General features: G+C 51.1%; 6 protein-coding genes across 6 annotated transcripts; 3 read left to right on the top strand and 3 right to left on the bottom strand.

Moving 5' to 3' along the window:
• Positions 1–1,218: 1,218 nt before the first annotated feature.
• Positions 1,219–3,063, top strand: P170DRAFT_346625 (uncharacterized protein; the record flags this gene model as incomplete). Its single annotated transcript, XM_024843577.1, has 5 exons — positions 1,219–1,311; positions 1,365–1,569; positions 1,624–2,031; positions 2,093–2,275; positions 2,330–3,063. 5 exons carry the CDS (start codon positions 1,219–1,221, stop codon positions 3,061–3,063), a joined length of 1,623 nt encoding a protein of 540 aa, XP_024708981.1.
• Positions 3,064–4,516: 1,453 nt separating this feature from the next.
• P170DRAFT_343796 (putative vitamin H transporter) lies at positions 4,517–6,206 on the top strand (the record flags this gene model as incomplete). The annotated part of the gene is made up of 4 exons (XM_024843425.1): positions 4,517–4,731; positions 4,797–5,532; positions 5,589–5,837; positions 5,916–6,206. 4 exons carry the CDS (start codon positions 4,517–4,519, stop codon positions 6,204–6,206), a joined length of 1,491 nt encoding a protein of 496 aa, XP_024708980.1.
• A 42-nt stretch (positions 6,207–6,248) lies between these two features.
• Positions 6,249–7,705, bottom strand: P170DRAFT_431496 (uncharacterized protein). Its single transcript, XM_024848052.1, has 6 exons — positions 7,504–7,705; positions 7,326–7,425; positions 7,187–7,255; positions 7,069–7,129; positions 6,478–7,004; positions 6,249–6,422 (listed from the first exon to the last, which is right to left on the bottom strand). Exons 1-6 carry the CDS (start codon positions 7,683–7,685, stop codon positions 6,375–6,377), a joined length of 987 nt encoding a protein of 328 aa, XP_024708979.1. The 5' UTR covers positions 7,686–7,705; the 3' UTR covers positions 6,249–6,374.
• Positions 7,706–7,952: 247 nt separating this feature from the next.
• Positions 7,953–9,692, bottom strand: P170DRAFT_347657 (MFS general substrate transporter; the record flags this gene model as incomplete). The annotated part of the gene is made up of 5 exons (XM_024843645.1): positions 7,953–8,191; positions 8,265–9,078; positions 9,138–9,289; positions 9,342–9,510; positions 9,567–9,692. The coding sequence occupies 5 exons, from the start codon at positions 9,690–9,692 to the stop codon at positions 7,953–7,955; spliced, it is 1,500 nt and encodes a 499-aa protein (XP_024708978.1).
• Positions 9,693–10,065: 373 nt separating this feature from the next.
• On the top strand, positions 10,066–10,896 carry P170DRAFT_345509 (HpcH/HpaI aldolase family protein; the record flags this gene model as incomplete). The annotated part of the gene is made up of 1 exon (XM_024843517.1): positions 10,066–10,896. One exon carries the CDS (start codon positions 10,066–10,068, stop codon positions 10,894–10,896), a length of 831 nt encoding a protein of 276 aa, XP_024708977.1.
• Positions 10,897–11,176: 280 nt separating this feature from the next.
• Positions 11,177–13,772, bottom strand: P170DRAFT_481666 (uncharacterized protein; the record flags this gene model as incomplete). The annotated part of the gene is made up of 8 exons (XM_024853870.1): positions 13,532–13,772; positions 13,366–13,463; positions 13,183–13,308; positions 12,978–13,130; positions 12,602–12,921; positions 11,920–12,548; positions 11,486–11,863; positions 11,177–11,455 (listed from the first exon to the last, which is right to left on the bottom strand). The coding sequence occupies exons 1-8, from the start codon at positions 13,616–13,618 to the stop codon at positions 11,177–11,179; spliced, it is 2,070 nt and encodes a 689-aa protein (XP_024708976.1). The 5' UTR covers positions 13,619–13,772.
• Between the last annotated feature and the right edge of the window lie 31 nt (positions 13,773–13,803).

Raw genomic sequence — 13,803 nt, 5'->3', positions numbered from 1 at the left:
GAATCAATGAATGAGGACGGAGGACGGAGTCGAAGAAATGGAATGACCCAAGGCCAACGATCCCCAGAAAATCAGATTAAAAAATAAATCCAACGTAAAAAAAAAAAGGAAAAGAAAAAGAAATCAGGAAATCAAAAAAGAAAAATAAAATAAAAGCAAAAGAAAAGAATAAATCAAATAAATGATAACAAAAGAGGGCCTGCTGCACGTCCTTCGAGCATGGCTGCAGCCGCAGTGTTTCGGCTTCGCAGAGACCAGGATGATCCATGTTGGCGGAATGGGGGGGTAATCACCGCTGCCAAATCGGGAGGCGGAGACTGTGGTGGAGGTACTTCTTCTGCTGCTGCTCTGAGATCCCATCGCGATCAATCCATCCGTTGGTCCTGTACAAAAGTCCTGGGCCTTTTTCCCCGGCCCTCTCGTCTAGTATTATAAAGACCTCATTCTTCCCGATCATTTGGTCGTTTTATTTTCCATTCCTCCTCCGATCAGTCTCGACCAAGCATTCGGTCCCCATTCTGCTCGATTTGTTCCTTCTATCTCTATCTCTCTCGCTTACTCTCTTGAGAAGTATCGATTTTTTTTCTATCAATAGTACATACATACATACTTCCCACCTACATACCCTACCAGCCGTTGGTGTCACCGTCCTCGTTTACCGTGACAAAGAGATATACTTCCATTTGCTCCCACCCTACCGCACCGCGCCTATCGACTGCGTTCTTTCGTTGGCCCAAATCGGCTATTAGCATCTCACCTGCATTACTGCTGGGGGCCTCGGAACCGTGCTTATTGCTGCCCCTCCTCCAAGTCCGGTGAGTAGCTGGATCCATCCCTGCGCAATCTTCCGATCCTCTCTCTTCGGCGGCCATTGGTGCGCCTCAGGCTGCCCGTTCTCGCCGGCGGGAAACCGCAGCAGTTGGCGGGGTTGTTTGTAGACCCGATGGTTGTCTCGTTGCCCCTCTCGCCCTGCCTGCAAGTGTCCAAGGAATCGATCCAGTAGCTAATTTTATAGTCGTTGGTGTGGCGTCCTCGCGAGGGTACAAATTGACTGTCGCTCCTCTTGACGACCTGTCTCTCCAAATCAACACGCTACAGATCTCCATGCTTTCTCTTGGTTGTCAACACTGACTTTCGTGACTTCCAAACGCCAACATCAACCCAAGCCTACTTGTTCTTGATATTCATCTCGAATCTTCGTGATCTTTCGATCTCACCATGGTGGTCAACGCATCTGTCTCCGGGACAGGAGCCGTGAAAAGGCCGGCTTCGTCCCTGCACGATGATTATGTCGGTTGGGAACATGCTCCCGTAGGTGTTCACGATCCAGTCGAGCCAAGGTGATGCTGATTCAGTGATTGTAGTCGATGGGAACCTCGATGCGCTCGTCCATGAACCTTCCCTATCCTCATTACGCCTTGATCTATCTGGATACCTCGGGAAAACTCAAGGTTTCCGAGTCTTCGTCTATCCGCGAACAGAACGGCACCGTGTTCACCCCGGAGGTCCGGGAACGGTTCTTGGAAGTCCTGGGAACACGCATCGGATACCACAAGCCGATGTTGCGCAGTATGTGATCTAATGCCCTCGGTCCTTAGTCATGCCGATGTTAACCATCAACAGGAGTCCCTGGAATTGGGCTACCAGCATATGGATATGGTCGCCCCGAGGAATTCACCCGTCAGAGAAAGAGACGTCGATCATCCTACCACAACGCTGCGCTAGACTATCCCGACCCCGTGGAGGAGCTGCCTCCCGCTTCGACAACGAACATGATCGGACTTGAGATTGGCGACGAGGAGAAGGTCCTGGAATACTACGAAAACGCCTTGAAGCATTTCCAACAGATTAACTGCCGTCTGATCGCGAAGGCTTTTATCAAATTCATCGAGCCTCGCAAGCAGGTCAAACATCCTTACAACGGAGGCAAGCCACGAGGTACCGGCCAGAAGGGTGATCCAGAGAAGACAAAGCCAGAGTGGTGGCCCGCCGGAGTCAACCACAAGGAGCCAGACCACCTGAGGAAAGACCGTTAGTGCACATGATACCTTGATTTGTACCGTTACAACGGAGACTAACGCCAAACCTACAGAGAGAGTGGCACTTTTGGTCCACATTTTGCGCAAGCTTGACCAGTCGGGCATCACCCCGGAAAAGCTCCAGGAAGTTGCACATGACGCTCGCCGGCAGCTCAAGCCCCCAGAGAAGATTGAGATCTTCGATGAGATTTTCCGAGTCCGACGGATGGAGCAGCGCTACGAGAGGGGTGAAGTTGGTATGTAACAATGAGCGGAACGATGGATGATCCAGCCAGCTTACACTTTGCCAGACGCCACCACTGTGGTGTACGTTCTCAACCGAGATTCCAGCGCCAAAGGCGAGAAAGACGCAGATGCAGCCAGCGAGCCAGACCCAAAGATGGAGGAGACGGACGAGGAAGAGGAGACTGATGACGAATTCCTGACCCCGTCTTCTTCGGCCGAACAAGCGTCCAGCTCTTTCACATCCACCGTTGACATGGGCTTAACAGGACAGGGAAGCGACAGGAACCAGCTATTCTCGCTGTCTGAACCGATCGGCCTCGGGGAGCAATCTCGGCACGAGCGATCCTTTTATTCCACTTCTTCCGAGTACGCGAATGACTATTCGTCGCCAAACATGATCAAACCACCGCCAACGACATTGGTTAGCCCGAACGAGCAAACCCAGTCGTTCGACTACCTGACACCGGCACCATTTTCAACGAGCGCTGGAGATCAGATGGTGGCCCAACGCCCATCCGCGATGCCGATGCAACACTCTGTCAGCCAATTCGATGCCTGGACACCTTCCTTCAGGCAGAACATGTTCGACCCTCTCGAGTACGGCAACACAACCGGTCAAACCGTTACCCAGTCTCATCTTCCCTACCAAATGCCAATGGCTCACACCTCGGATATAACCCACGGCCTCCCTGAACTCCGCTGCGATAAATCATCCCATATGGACCCGTTGTCTTTCCGAAGCTCAACCTATCGCACAGGATCGATGGGACACTCCCACATGGGACTCTCGCGTGAGTGAGAAACAACAAGGGCTTTGTCCTGTTTTGAACGATTTGAACGACCTGTATAGATGATCGATAGACCTTTGTTACCTGATGGCGCCCGGACTCCTATTAGCGCCACAGCTCACGTTGCACATAGCGCCTTCCGTTGATTTTCTCATTGACATTTCAGATTATATATAAATTATTTCAGCTTTCCTTTGTCGTGCACTCTATTCTGATTCAACCGCTTTGTTTTTCATCTCTCAGTTTTGATTTCTTTTTCGTCATCTGTTTAGTTGAATGAGGCCACAGAAAAGAGAAAAGAAAGACAAAAAGTGACCCCGAGGAATGGGACATCGTGCATGAGGTGGTTCGCTTTGTTTATTTGCTTTGTTTAGCACATTTGGGTTTGGATAGATTCATGGAAGCGAGGGCGCTCGAGGCGGTGTTCAATGCGTCTGGTCATCTTAGGCCAGAGCAACGATCGATGTTTATAGGTTACTGCGCGAGGTGGGCGTCTTTGAAGTGTTTGGCGGTTGCGTGTGGAGTTTTACACCTTGGGCTGGAAAAGCAGCGTGCTTGCATTTTTGTTAGATTTGAAGCAGCATTATTAGCTTTCTGTTTAATGTTATTCTTTGTTCGATCTTTGAACTTTCGAGTAATTTCCAAATAAACCCTCTTGTAAAGCTATCTTAACAGTTCCTGCCTGGGGATACTAGAATCCTGATGTAGTACGCATGGCGAGCAAGAGGGAATAATGAGAACCCCATTGACATAGTCAATCCTCGAGAGATACGTCAAGAAAACAAGCGATGTTTCAAGATTCTCTCCTCGTTACTGGACTAATTGCTGGCTCGTTTAACTACATATCACGTGTCCCACAGTGCTGCCTGTGTTTCGATCTCGTCTTCTCAACCACCCTGCAAGCCGAACCATCCAACATTCTTTTTCTATTGAATTGAATGAACGAGTTTTAGGTTACCTACTGCTAGTTACCCTCAAGGCTCTTAAGCAGCTTTCATAGACTACTAATAGGTCACCCTTTGACTCCTTGCTTTGGTACGTGGAATGAAAATGATGTTTGGATGGAACTCCATCCAGTCCTGCCAATTCCCATCTCACCAGATAAAGGGATTATCTAACACATTCTCTCAACAGTGCGTCCACGCCGTTTACCGTCAAGTCTAGCCGACAGCCAAGCTCAAACTGGAAGCCGTTAGCCCAGTATGAGCGACATCATTGGACACGGAGCTTTTCCGATCTGGAGTCCGCCAAGTCGGACACGCTTGTTGTTCTCCATGACATGATCTTCATGCTGGGATGGATGCCCCAGGTTTTTGTAAAGCCGGGGATTGCGGGGATTTGGGACTTAGCTTTGGGATGGGAGGCTGTGCTTGTCTGGGGTATAAAGTGAGCTCTCCGAGCGCTGTTGTCGGTGGATGTTGGGTTATTCTGACCAAGGCTACACAGCGAGATACTGCGGTGACAATGGCGCCTACACGTTCCAGTGTGAGCAAAGACGATGCCGAGTCAAAAATTGTCTTGGAGAATCTCGAACATGTGTCTCAGGAGGAACAGCTACTTTCTCTCTTTCCGGTGCTTCAGGACAAGACCCCGGAGGAACTGGAGAGATTGAATAAGGCTGTGGTGCGCAAGTTGGATTGGCGCTTTCTGCCCTGTGTGACAATGATGCTTCTGATGAGGTGAGGTTGGAATAAGATACGCCTCGACCAAAGAGGATAACCGCTCACTGATGTTTTCTACACAGCTACCTTGATCGGATCAATGTTTCCAACGCCCGTCTCGCAGGCATGCAGGACGACTTGCACATGACCGATACTGTCTGGTCTGCCGGGATCTCTCTTTTCTACGTTGGCTATATCATTTCTCAGGTCCCTGCCAACGTGCTCATCGCAAAAGGCAAGCCAAGCATCATCTTCCCCTCTATTATGTTGGCGTGGTCGGCCGTGACTATCTGCATGCCGGCACTTTCGTCCGGCTGGGGGTTCTGTCTCTGTCGATTCCTCGTGGGTCTCGCCGAGGGCCCGTTTATTCCTGCCGTATCGCTGCTCACGTCGTCCTGGTATACGCGGGAGGAATCACCATTGCGCATGGGGATCTGGCATGCGGGTAACACCATTTCCAACGCGTTCTCCGGTCTCCTTGCGGCGGGTATCCTTACCAATATGGATGGGATTGCCGGGCTTCGTGCCTGGCAATGGTTCATTCTCCTAGAGGGTATCGTCAGTGTTATTGTGGGGGTGTTAGCCTTCGGCTTCATTCCCAATTTCCCAGACAACACTGGTCGTCGCTGGTTTACCGAAGAGGAGACTGCGATGGCTCAGTATCGACAGGTTCTCTCTGCCGGTGGAGTCCGCGAAGATGACGATGGCAATCACTGGGGCGGAGTACTCCTGGCCATCAAGGATCCGTTTACTTGGTTCTTCTCTGCAATCCATTTCTCGCTCATCATTGCCCAGTCGTTCAAGGACTTCTTTCCTTCGGTAATAAAATTCTCGGTGTTCTTCCTCAAACGAGCAGCAGGCTTACAATTTTCTAGATTGTCGGCACGCTCAACTTCTCCGAAGTTGTGACATACCTTGTGCAGGCTCCGCCCTACTTCATTGCCTATCTTGCGACTCTGGCCATCTCATGGTCCTCCGGCCGAATGCTAGAACATTGCTGGCATATTGTTGCGCCGGTGGTTGTCGCTCTCGTTGGGGCCGTGCTCATGATCGCAACTCTGAATCCGGGTGCACGATATTTCGGGCTGGTTTTGCTATGCACGGGGCCATATGTCGGACTGAATGTAAGCCAACTATTATTCCTTTCGGGCATCATTGTCTCGTTCATCAGAAGAAGACTGACAACCGTACCCAATTCCTAGATCCAAATCGCCTGGGAAACCACCGACGTTCCACGCCCCCGAACCAAACGTGCCGCGTTGATCGCCATTGCCAATTGCGTCTCCTCCGTCTCGCACTGGTTCATGCCCTACTTCTTCCTTCGATCGCAGGAACCCAGATACGAGACCGGTGGCGGAATAATTATCGCAGGGTGTGGGTTGGCGATTATATCGGCCGTGATGACGCGGTGGTGGTGCATGCGGAAAAACAAGCAGTTGGATGAGACAGAGGCGGAGAGTGGGAATATGACTCAGTGGAGGTTTGCTACTTGATTCTGGATTTTGTCTCTGTGTGTGGATATGATATTACCGGTCTTGGGATGAGAAATGAGATGGATATGATACGAGTACAAGCATCTACGCAACTCCCTTGAACTTCGCATGATATGAACACCAGTGCCTACTCTGTATGGATGAGGGAAATACCAAGCCCTAAAAGGCCTAGAAAAACGCCAACGCATTCGGCGGACTCGCCACACCCCCAGGAACCTAAACCCCCAACGTTAGCTCCCCTCTCAATCTCGTTGAACGAAACCAAACTTACATTCAACACCTCACTCGACACAAAGAACTTATACCTCCCCAACCGCGCACACATCGCGCTCACCTCCTCAAGATCAAACAACTCCCCAATCGGCATCCCCCAGCCCGCCAGCAACCACTCATGCAAATGCCACTCGGGCCTCGTACACGGCCACACCTCAAACGACCTCGAGTCCCCGGCCACCGCGGCAATCCCTTTCTCCCAGAGAAACCGCAGCAGGGGCTCCGATGGCTCCACGCCAATATTCTCGGGCTTCTGGGTTCGGTAGCGCTCGGCCAGCGTGTCTTGCTTTTCTGGTTCAAGCCCCTCGTACTGGGCGATGTAGCCGCTGCGGATGAAGAGGATGTCTCCGCGGCGGAAGTCATCGGGTCCGAGGCCTTGCGATGCGGCGGCTTCGAGCAGCGAAGTAAAGGAGATGGCGTGGGGCGTGAATGCGTCGATGGGTGGCGAGGCGTTGGGCTGGGTGCTGGCCCATCGGTACCAGTCGATGAGGATGCCTCGGCCGGCGATGCCTTGTTTGGCGATGTCTTGTGTGTGGTTAGTTGGTCGTAGAGCTCTTGGGGTTATGGGCAGTGCTGGGATGAAGCTCACGGTGAATGCCGTTCACGGTTGAGGTCTGGAATTCCTCTGCGCTGTGGCCCATGTAGTAGACCTGCGTTTAGGCGGATATGAGCGAGTGGAAACAAAGGCCGTGGGAGGAGATGTGGACCTTTTCCTTCTGATATCCGTAATGTCGGAACCCGTCCCATTGGGAGCTGATCTGGGAATTAAACGACCACTATGCAAGTCTCTATTTAGTCTCTCTCGCTCAATACGGGCTAGAGATAGGGCAACAAGGTCCAAAATACCTCGTCGTCATGCGCAACCTTGACAGGTTCCTTGTTGATTAAGTTCACATCCAAGCCTTTGCGGCCAAGCTTGGGATGCGACGGGCCTGTCATGGACCAGCTAGAACATGCATGCGTTAGTCTCATTTCTATACTTCGCTAGACGAATCATGGATCGATGTTGATATTGAAGACGCACTTAAGCGACACCCTCTGGCCCGTCCGGATCTCCTCCCTGGCTGCCGTGGCCACCACGTCCGGGGTCAGATGGTTTAAGGTTCCGATTTGATCGTCGGGACCCCAGAGACCCCAGGCATTTCCGTGGGGACCGGCTTTGTCGAGGGGAAGACTGGAGAAGGCAGGGTGCTCGGAGGTGGACATGGTGGGTGGTGTGATGTGCGTAGGAGCTTAGCAAAGAAGCCAAGAAACGGCCATGGCTTGGGATCACTGGTTTTATAGCGTGAGATGGTCCGGACATATTCCGATCTGCCGGGTCGAGTTGACTGGTGGAGCTGGACTAGAGTGGGTTCTATTTTATGAATAGGCGTGGGGTTTGACGTATATTCGTTTCGTATCGTTATTTTTTATCGTAGGACTATGCATTTCACATTTTGTTGATGTCGTAGGGGGTGCGTGCGATGTCTATAACTACAGGGTATATTTGTACAACACACTCTTATCACCCTGCCGATCCAGCTCTTCCTGCGTAAACTGCGCTCGCACATCCTCTTCGGAGACCCCAGCCCTCTGCTTGTTGCTTCGTAAAAGGAGAAATTCGTTCGCTGCTGCCGCGATCATTCCCAGAACCACAATCGCCAAACAGGTGGCATATCCGCTTGTATAAACAGGTGCCTCTATGTCCAGGAATATATTTGTGCCGATCAGACCTGTTGGGTCAGCGTTGTCCCCAACGTCGAGAAAGGAGAAACTAAAACAGAGAATAAATAAGATATGACTTACTGCCAAAATTCCCTGCCGCCAGTAACCACGCCAACCCGATGGATCGCTTCCATGACGGTGCGAGATTATTGCCTGTCCAGGCCGAAATTCCCGGCAGTAGAGGATAAATGCCAACCTGGGACAGCACGATGGCAAAATACATAACTGGAACATGAGTGGATATTGAGGACGAGAAGGAGAAGAGAATCGCCAACCCCGTGAGCAAAATACTCATCGGCCCGATCACGAAGGGAAATCGCCATGCAAACCGATCCGAAAATCGTCCGACCACCCAGGCCGAGATACCTCCTGCCACGTAGGGCGGAATGCTGAGTAACTGAGCTCTCGCGGAACTGAAACCCAGCTCGGTGATAATCTTTGGCATGGTGAATTTGAAGGCCGACGTGGGCGCCGCGTTGGCCCAGGACATCAGGATGCCCAGGTTGACTTTCCAGTCTGTGAGCGTGGACCACAGCAGCCGCCAAGAGAACTTGTCGCCTTCTTCAGTTGAGGTGCGTACTCCGGCGAGTCGCAGACGACAGTCAACGAACCGTTTCTCCTCCGGGGTGAGCCAGCCGGCTCGTTCTGCGTTCTCGACGATCAGAAACGGCATCGCTAGCCCTGCGGCTACGGTGATGGCGCCCTCGATGAGGAAGATCCAGCGCCATCCGGCAACCCCTCGTGCTCCGTCCAGATGCGCGATGGCAAATGCTAGAAGACCGCTGAAGGCTCCGGAAAAGGCGGACGCCGTGTAGAAGAGGGCAAGGCGTTCTTGAAGCTCCGTGCGGATGTACCACGAACTGACTATGAAGACGGCGCCGGGGAAGAATCCGGCCTGTAGATTTGTTAGACCAAGGGGCTTTTTGAAGAGTCATATTTGGGGCATATCTATACCTCGACAAATCCTAGGAACACTCGGCAGGCTACCAGACCCTGGAAATTCTGCACAATTCCCATCAATGTCATGATGGTGCCCCAGCCGATGACCAGCACTGAGAGCCAAATGCACGGCCGGACCTTTTTCAAAATCATGTTGGAGGGTATCTCTACATCACGAGAGTGTTAGAAACAGCCTGGAGTGTTTTGCAATAGACTCACCAAAGACAATGTAGGGAGCAAAGAATATAGTCGACGCAATATTGTATTGATTTCTGACTAACCCCAGGTTCTTGTCCATGCCTTCAATCTTCGCATTGCCAATGTTGGCTCGATCAACATGAGCCATCAGATATAGAATGGCTAGTATGGGTATGAGTCGACCATCGATCTACCATCGGTCATCAGCTCCAGTGAGCCATTTTCCAGACCGTCGGCTATCCATACCTTGCGAATAACAGCCTTCCCCTTCTTTCCTTCGAAAGACCGCATTAGCTGTGCATCCTCTTCCGAGAGCAGGGCATATTCATCCGCGGCGAATTCACAGTGTGCGATGTCCTTTTTGTCGGCCATCTTGATAAATTCTTAGGATTGCGACGATGAAGTTCGCCGTTATTGTCGCTGCAGGCCAAGAAGGCAAAGCTTCTTATTGTAAAATTCCCCAGCAGAAGGGAATCAATCCCCACGGGGCAGAGTGGAGTCTTTCATGGTAGTCCGACGCTATCGGGACAAGAACAGGAGATAATCCGTCGGAGGATGGATATCGGAAAGATTCCGGATGAGCAACAAGCTCCGATGCGCTTCGCGATAGCAACGCCGGGATAGGATAATGTTATTTAAACAGGCGAGACTCTTGCATTTTCAATTTCCCAGAACCAAATCGATCAGATAATCCCCAAGCCGGTCGCTGCATTTCGACAACGTCACCGAAATACCCGTCATCATCATGGGCTCCATCGAACCTCATCCCTCTTACAACCTCTCGAATCCCTTCCGGGCTCGAATTCTCAATGGGCAAATCACCCCTCTCATGTCCATCAAGTTCGTCACGGGCAACGAAATGCCCATGATGTGCAAGATGGCCGGCATCCACGCCATGTTCATCGACATGGAGCATTCCGCTCTAGACATGCGCACCGTCGCCCAGTTGATTCTCGCCTGCAACTACGCCGGAGTCTCACCTGTCGTGCGGTCACCCTCCAAGTCTCACTGGCACATCAGTCGCATCCTGGACGCCGGCGCCGCGGCGGTGGTAATCCCGCACGTGGAAACCGTCCAGGAAGTCCGGGACATTGTACGCCATGCGAAGTTCGCGCCGCTGGGCACGAGAGGATGCACGAATAACCAGGCGGTCATGAATTTCCAGCACGTGCCGACTCTCATGCAAAATGAGATCCTCAACAAGCAGACGATGCTGATCCCAATGATCGAGACGCCGTCGGCAGTCGACATCGCGGAGGAAATCCTGGCTGTTGAGGGTGTGGATGGAGTGTTGGTTGGTTCAAATGACTTGTGCACGGATCTGGGCATTCCCGGAAAGTACGATAGCGATCTGTATCAGGATGCCGTGACGAAGGTGATTCAGGCAGCGAACAAAGTTGGCAAGCCCGTGGGTATTGGAGGCATCGGCGGCCGGTTGGATGTGTTGGAGAAGTGGTTCGCGATGGGCGCAACCTGGTCGTTGAGCGGTCAAGACATGTCCATCTTGCAGGCGGGGATGAAGAGGATTAATGAGAATTATTCGAATATTAGCCATAGGTTGAATAAGAAGCCTTAGAGGCGCGTTTGTGTACTTTTATCATGTCATGTATCCTTGTTAAACTGGATAGGAAGCCATAGTATACCGCTAAACTAGAAAAGAAGGTAGGATCTTTACCTCTTAGACCTGTTAGCTGAGAGAACTTTTCATTGGTTATCATTGTCGAGCGAGCTGGTAATAAATATATTATCCATAATACTCATGGATAGCTTCTCCACCTCCTAACTAACGTGGTGTCTCAAGGCATGTTGGTCGCAACCTGGGACAGCACAACATAATCCACCTATTTTCAGTCGACTTACGTCGAAAAAGGAGTGAAAAGGGAGGCAGGTCCAGGGTGCATTGATCCAAGAACCTCTGTTGGGCCCAAAAAAGGTGGATCACTGAAGGTATATTCCCCAGTCCCATCTTCTAGGTTCCAGGAGGAATGCCGCCCGGACTTGTCCCAGATGTCCCAGACGTCCCACATATCCCACGAAAGCCAATCCTGGAGAGGAAGGTCATCACCGAGCAGGGTATCCTGACACACAGATTCATTGGGTAGACTCGGCCAATGAATGTTGGGCAGAAGTGGCTGCTGGGGGTTATGATTATAAGCACTCGGTACATTCTGAGTATGAGGCCGGCTGTGCGATGTCTGAGCCTGATGATCCAGGGTCTCTTGATTGGCATGCTGGTTGTGGCTGTTCGCTGATCCTGTTACCGTGGCTCGATTGCTCAAGACCCTCGACCGCAATGACTCGTACATAGTAACATTATGGCTCGCCTCCGGTATCTCCCTGCCCATAATCTTGAGCACCTTAGCGCATTGTTCCAATGCGTGCGCAGCATTTGCAGTGGTTTCGGAGTCGTGGTCAGTTGCCACAGATATGCAAAACATAATGGACAACCCTGCAGTGAATAGCATTTGGAAGTAGCTTCGGGTGTATGTGATTGCCCTTCCTTCGAAGAGCGGACAGAATGCCATTATCGTTCCCACAGCGTACTGGAGGCAAAAGGAGCAGAGATCGCGCGGGGGGGATTGTTGTTCTCTTTTGGCACAAGGTCAATGACCTTGCGTATTAGGATCAGCCTCTCTCGCATCAGAAGGAGGTCGTACCAGTCCTGGGTCTCAAATAGACACTTAGGGTTGGTAAAAGTTGGAGCCGAACGCCGCCAGTCGTTCAGTTCAGACAGTAACTCGTCTAAATCAGCATAGATTCTTCCCCGCGCTGTGATTGATTCCATTATCGAGTCTTGATCACTACCTCCACTCGAACTATCGGTCCTTTGTTGAAACCTTGTTTGGATCTTAGACGTGATTTGCCGGAGGCGCAGACAAAGTAAAAACACCGTTATCTCCGTATGAACTGGTGAGCCCGATGTGGTGGATGATGCACAGAAGGAATCCAAGTCAGGATTCAACCCGGCAGTCTCGGCGGCTTCGATGTCTTCATCGTTCGCATCGGCCGGAAATCCGATCTTAATATCATCGTCCGCTAATGCATGCGGGCGATCGAGTATAATTGAACTATATCGTCCAATCATATAACACTCCCAGAAGACACGTCGCTGCAACTGTTCCTGCAAAAGACTTAATCTGCTTCTCTCGCTAGGACGAGGTGGGCGGTGGTAGCCTTGTTCAATGCACATTCGCATACATAACGTTGTAATTGCCCAAATTGATGTGCCTTAGGCGGATGTTAGTTTCCACATTCTTCCTCTGATCTGGGGGGAACCGCACCAATGTGATAATATATCCCAAATCTGACAACCAATAATAGATCCTGGATGGATTCCAACCCTCTGGAAAGCACAGTCGCGTCCATGTATTTCATCGCCGTCCGAAAATATCCATAAGGATGGCTTTTGTGTGCACCAGTCCGATATAAAGGAATGGATCCAATGGCAAGAATCATAAATGTTCGGAACATATCGTGATCAGATAATCCCATTCTTTCCTGTGCGGTAGGACACTCCCGCCCCGTTTCAAAGACTAAATGATACAGTTGCTGTACATCACGGCGCAGTAAAAATGGGTTTTGCACATGGGAGCCATTCAAGCTTTAATTCTAAGTTACGTTTCCACAAAGCCAAGCCGTGAGTACAGGATCACTCACTAGTTATCGAACACCGCCAATGCCTCATCGGGAGGTGGAAGAGGATTGGGCTCAACTGAGATCTCTGCTACAGCAGATGCAATAGACCATTGTTGCACTATATTTGGATATCGCTCTCTCCATTCCGGATCCATGAACAAGTAACTCATAAACCTGATTAGAGTCAGGATTTGTATTCCAATAAATGATTCAAGAGCAGGACTACCTTATACCCACTGGCCCGACTGTGTTTGCTGGCAATGTGGCACCTCTGGTCTCTTTGGATTGCTGTTCGAAACCTTCTAGCAGTGCCTTATTCCTTGCAATCTGCTGCTCTAATTTGTATGTTTGCCTGTTCTTGCCCTTGAGCACATTGGACCGTTGTGGCAGGTCGACCGAGACAGCTTACTCTCTTGAAACGGGTGCATCATCGTCAGAGACTGGAACGGTGAGGCAGTCTATACCAGATCTCATGCACGGGTTACATTTTGGTCGCGCATCGTCACACTATCAATTGGATGCTGATAAGGAGGCTGCTCTTGGGAATAATAGGCCATTGAGCGGAGGGTACCAACTTTGGCTTTCTTTGTATAGCACGACTGACAGGCAGGAAGCCGTACCGGGGCGTTGTCCTGAGCGGACATGGACTCCGACGGGCTCATATCTGGGGGAATGAAATTCTAGATTTTGACTTGCACAAATCCGGGGATGGAAATGGGGAAGTCACGCCGCGTGGGGAACCTCAGGCTGTCAGCGGGGAAATCCCCTGACTCAGCACTGACTCAGCCCTGATGCTTCTGGGGAAATCAATTCGTGTCTTTCTGTCTTTGACCTTCGAGGATCATGG

The sequence above is a fragment of the Aspergillus steynii genome (assembly GCF_002849105.1).
Source record: "Aspergillus steynii IBT 23096 chromosome Unknown P170scaffold_1, whole genome shotgun sequence".
Taxonomy (NCBI): Eukaryota; Fungi; Ascomycota; class Eurotiomycetes; order Eurotiales; family Aspergillaceae; genus Aspergillus; species Aspergillus steynii.
Note: the sequence above shows the minus strand (reverse complement) of the source record. Positions and strands in the feature narration are given on the sequence as shown.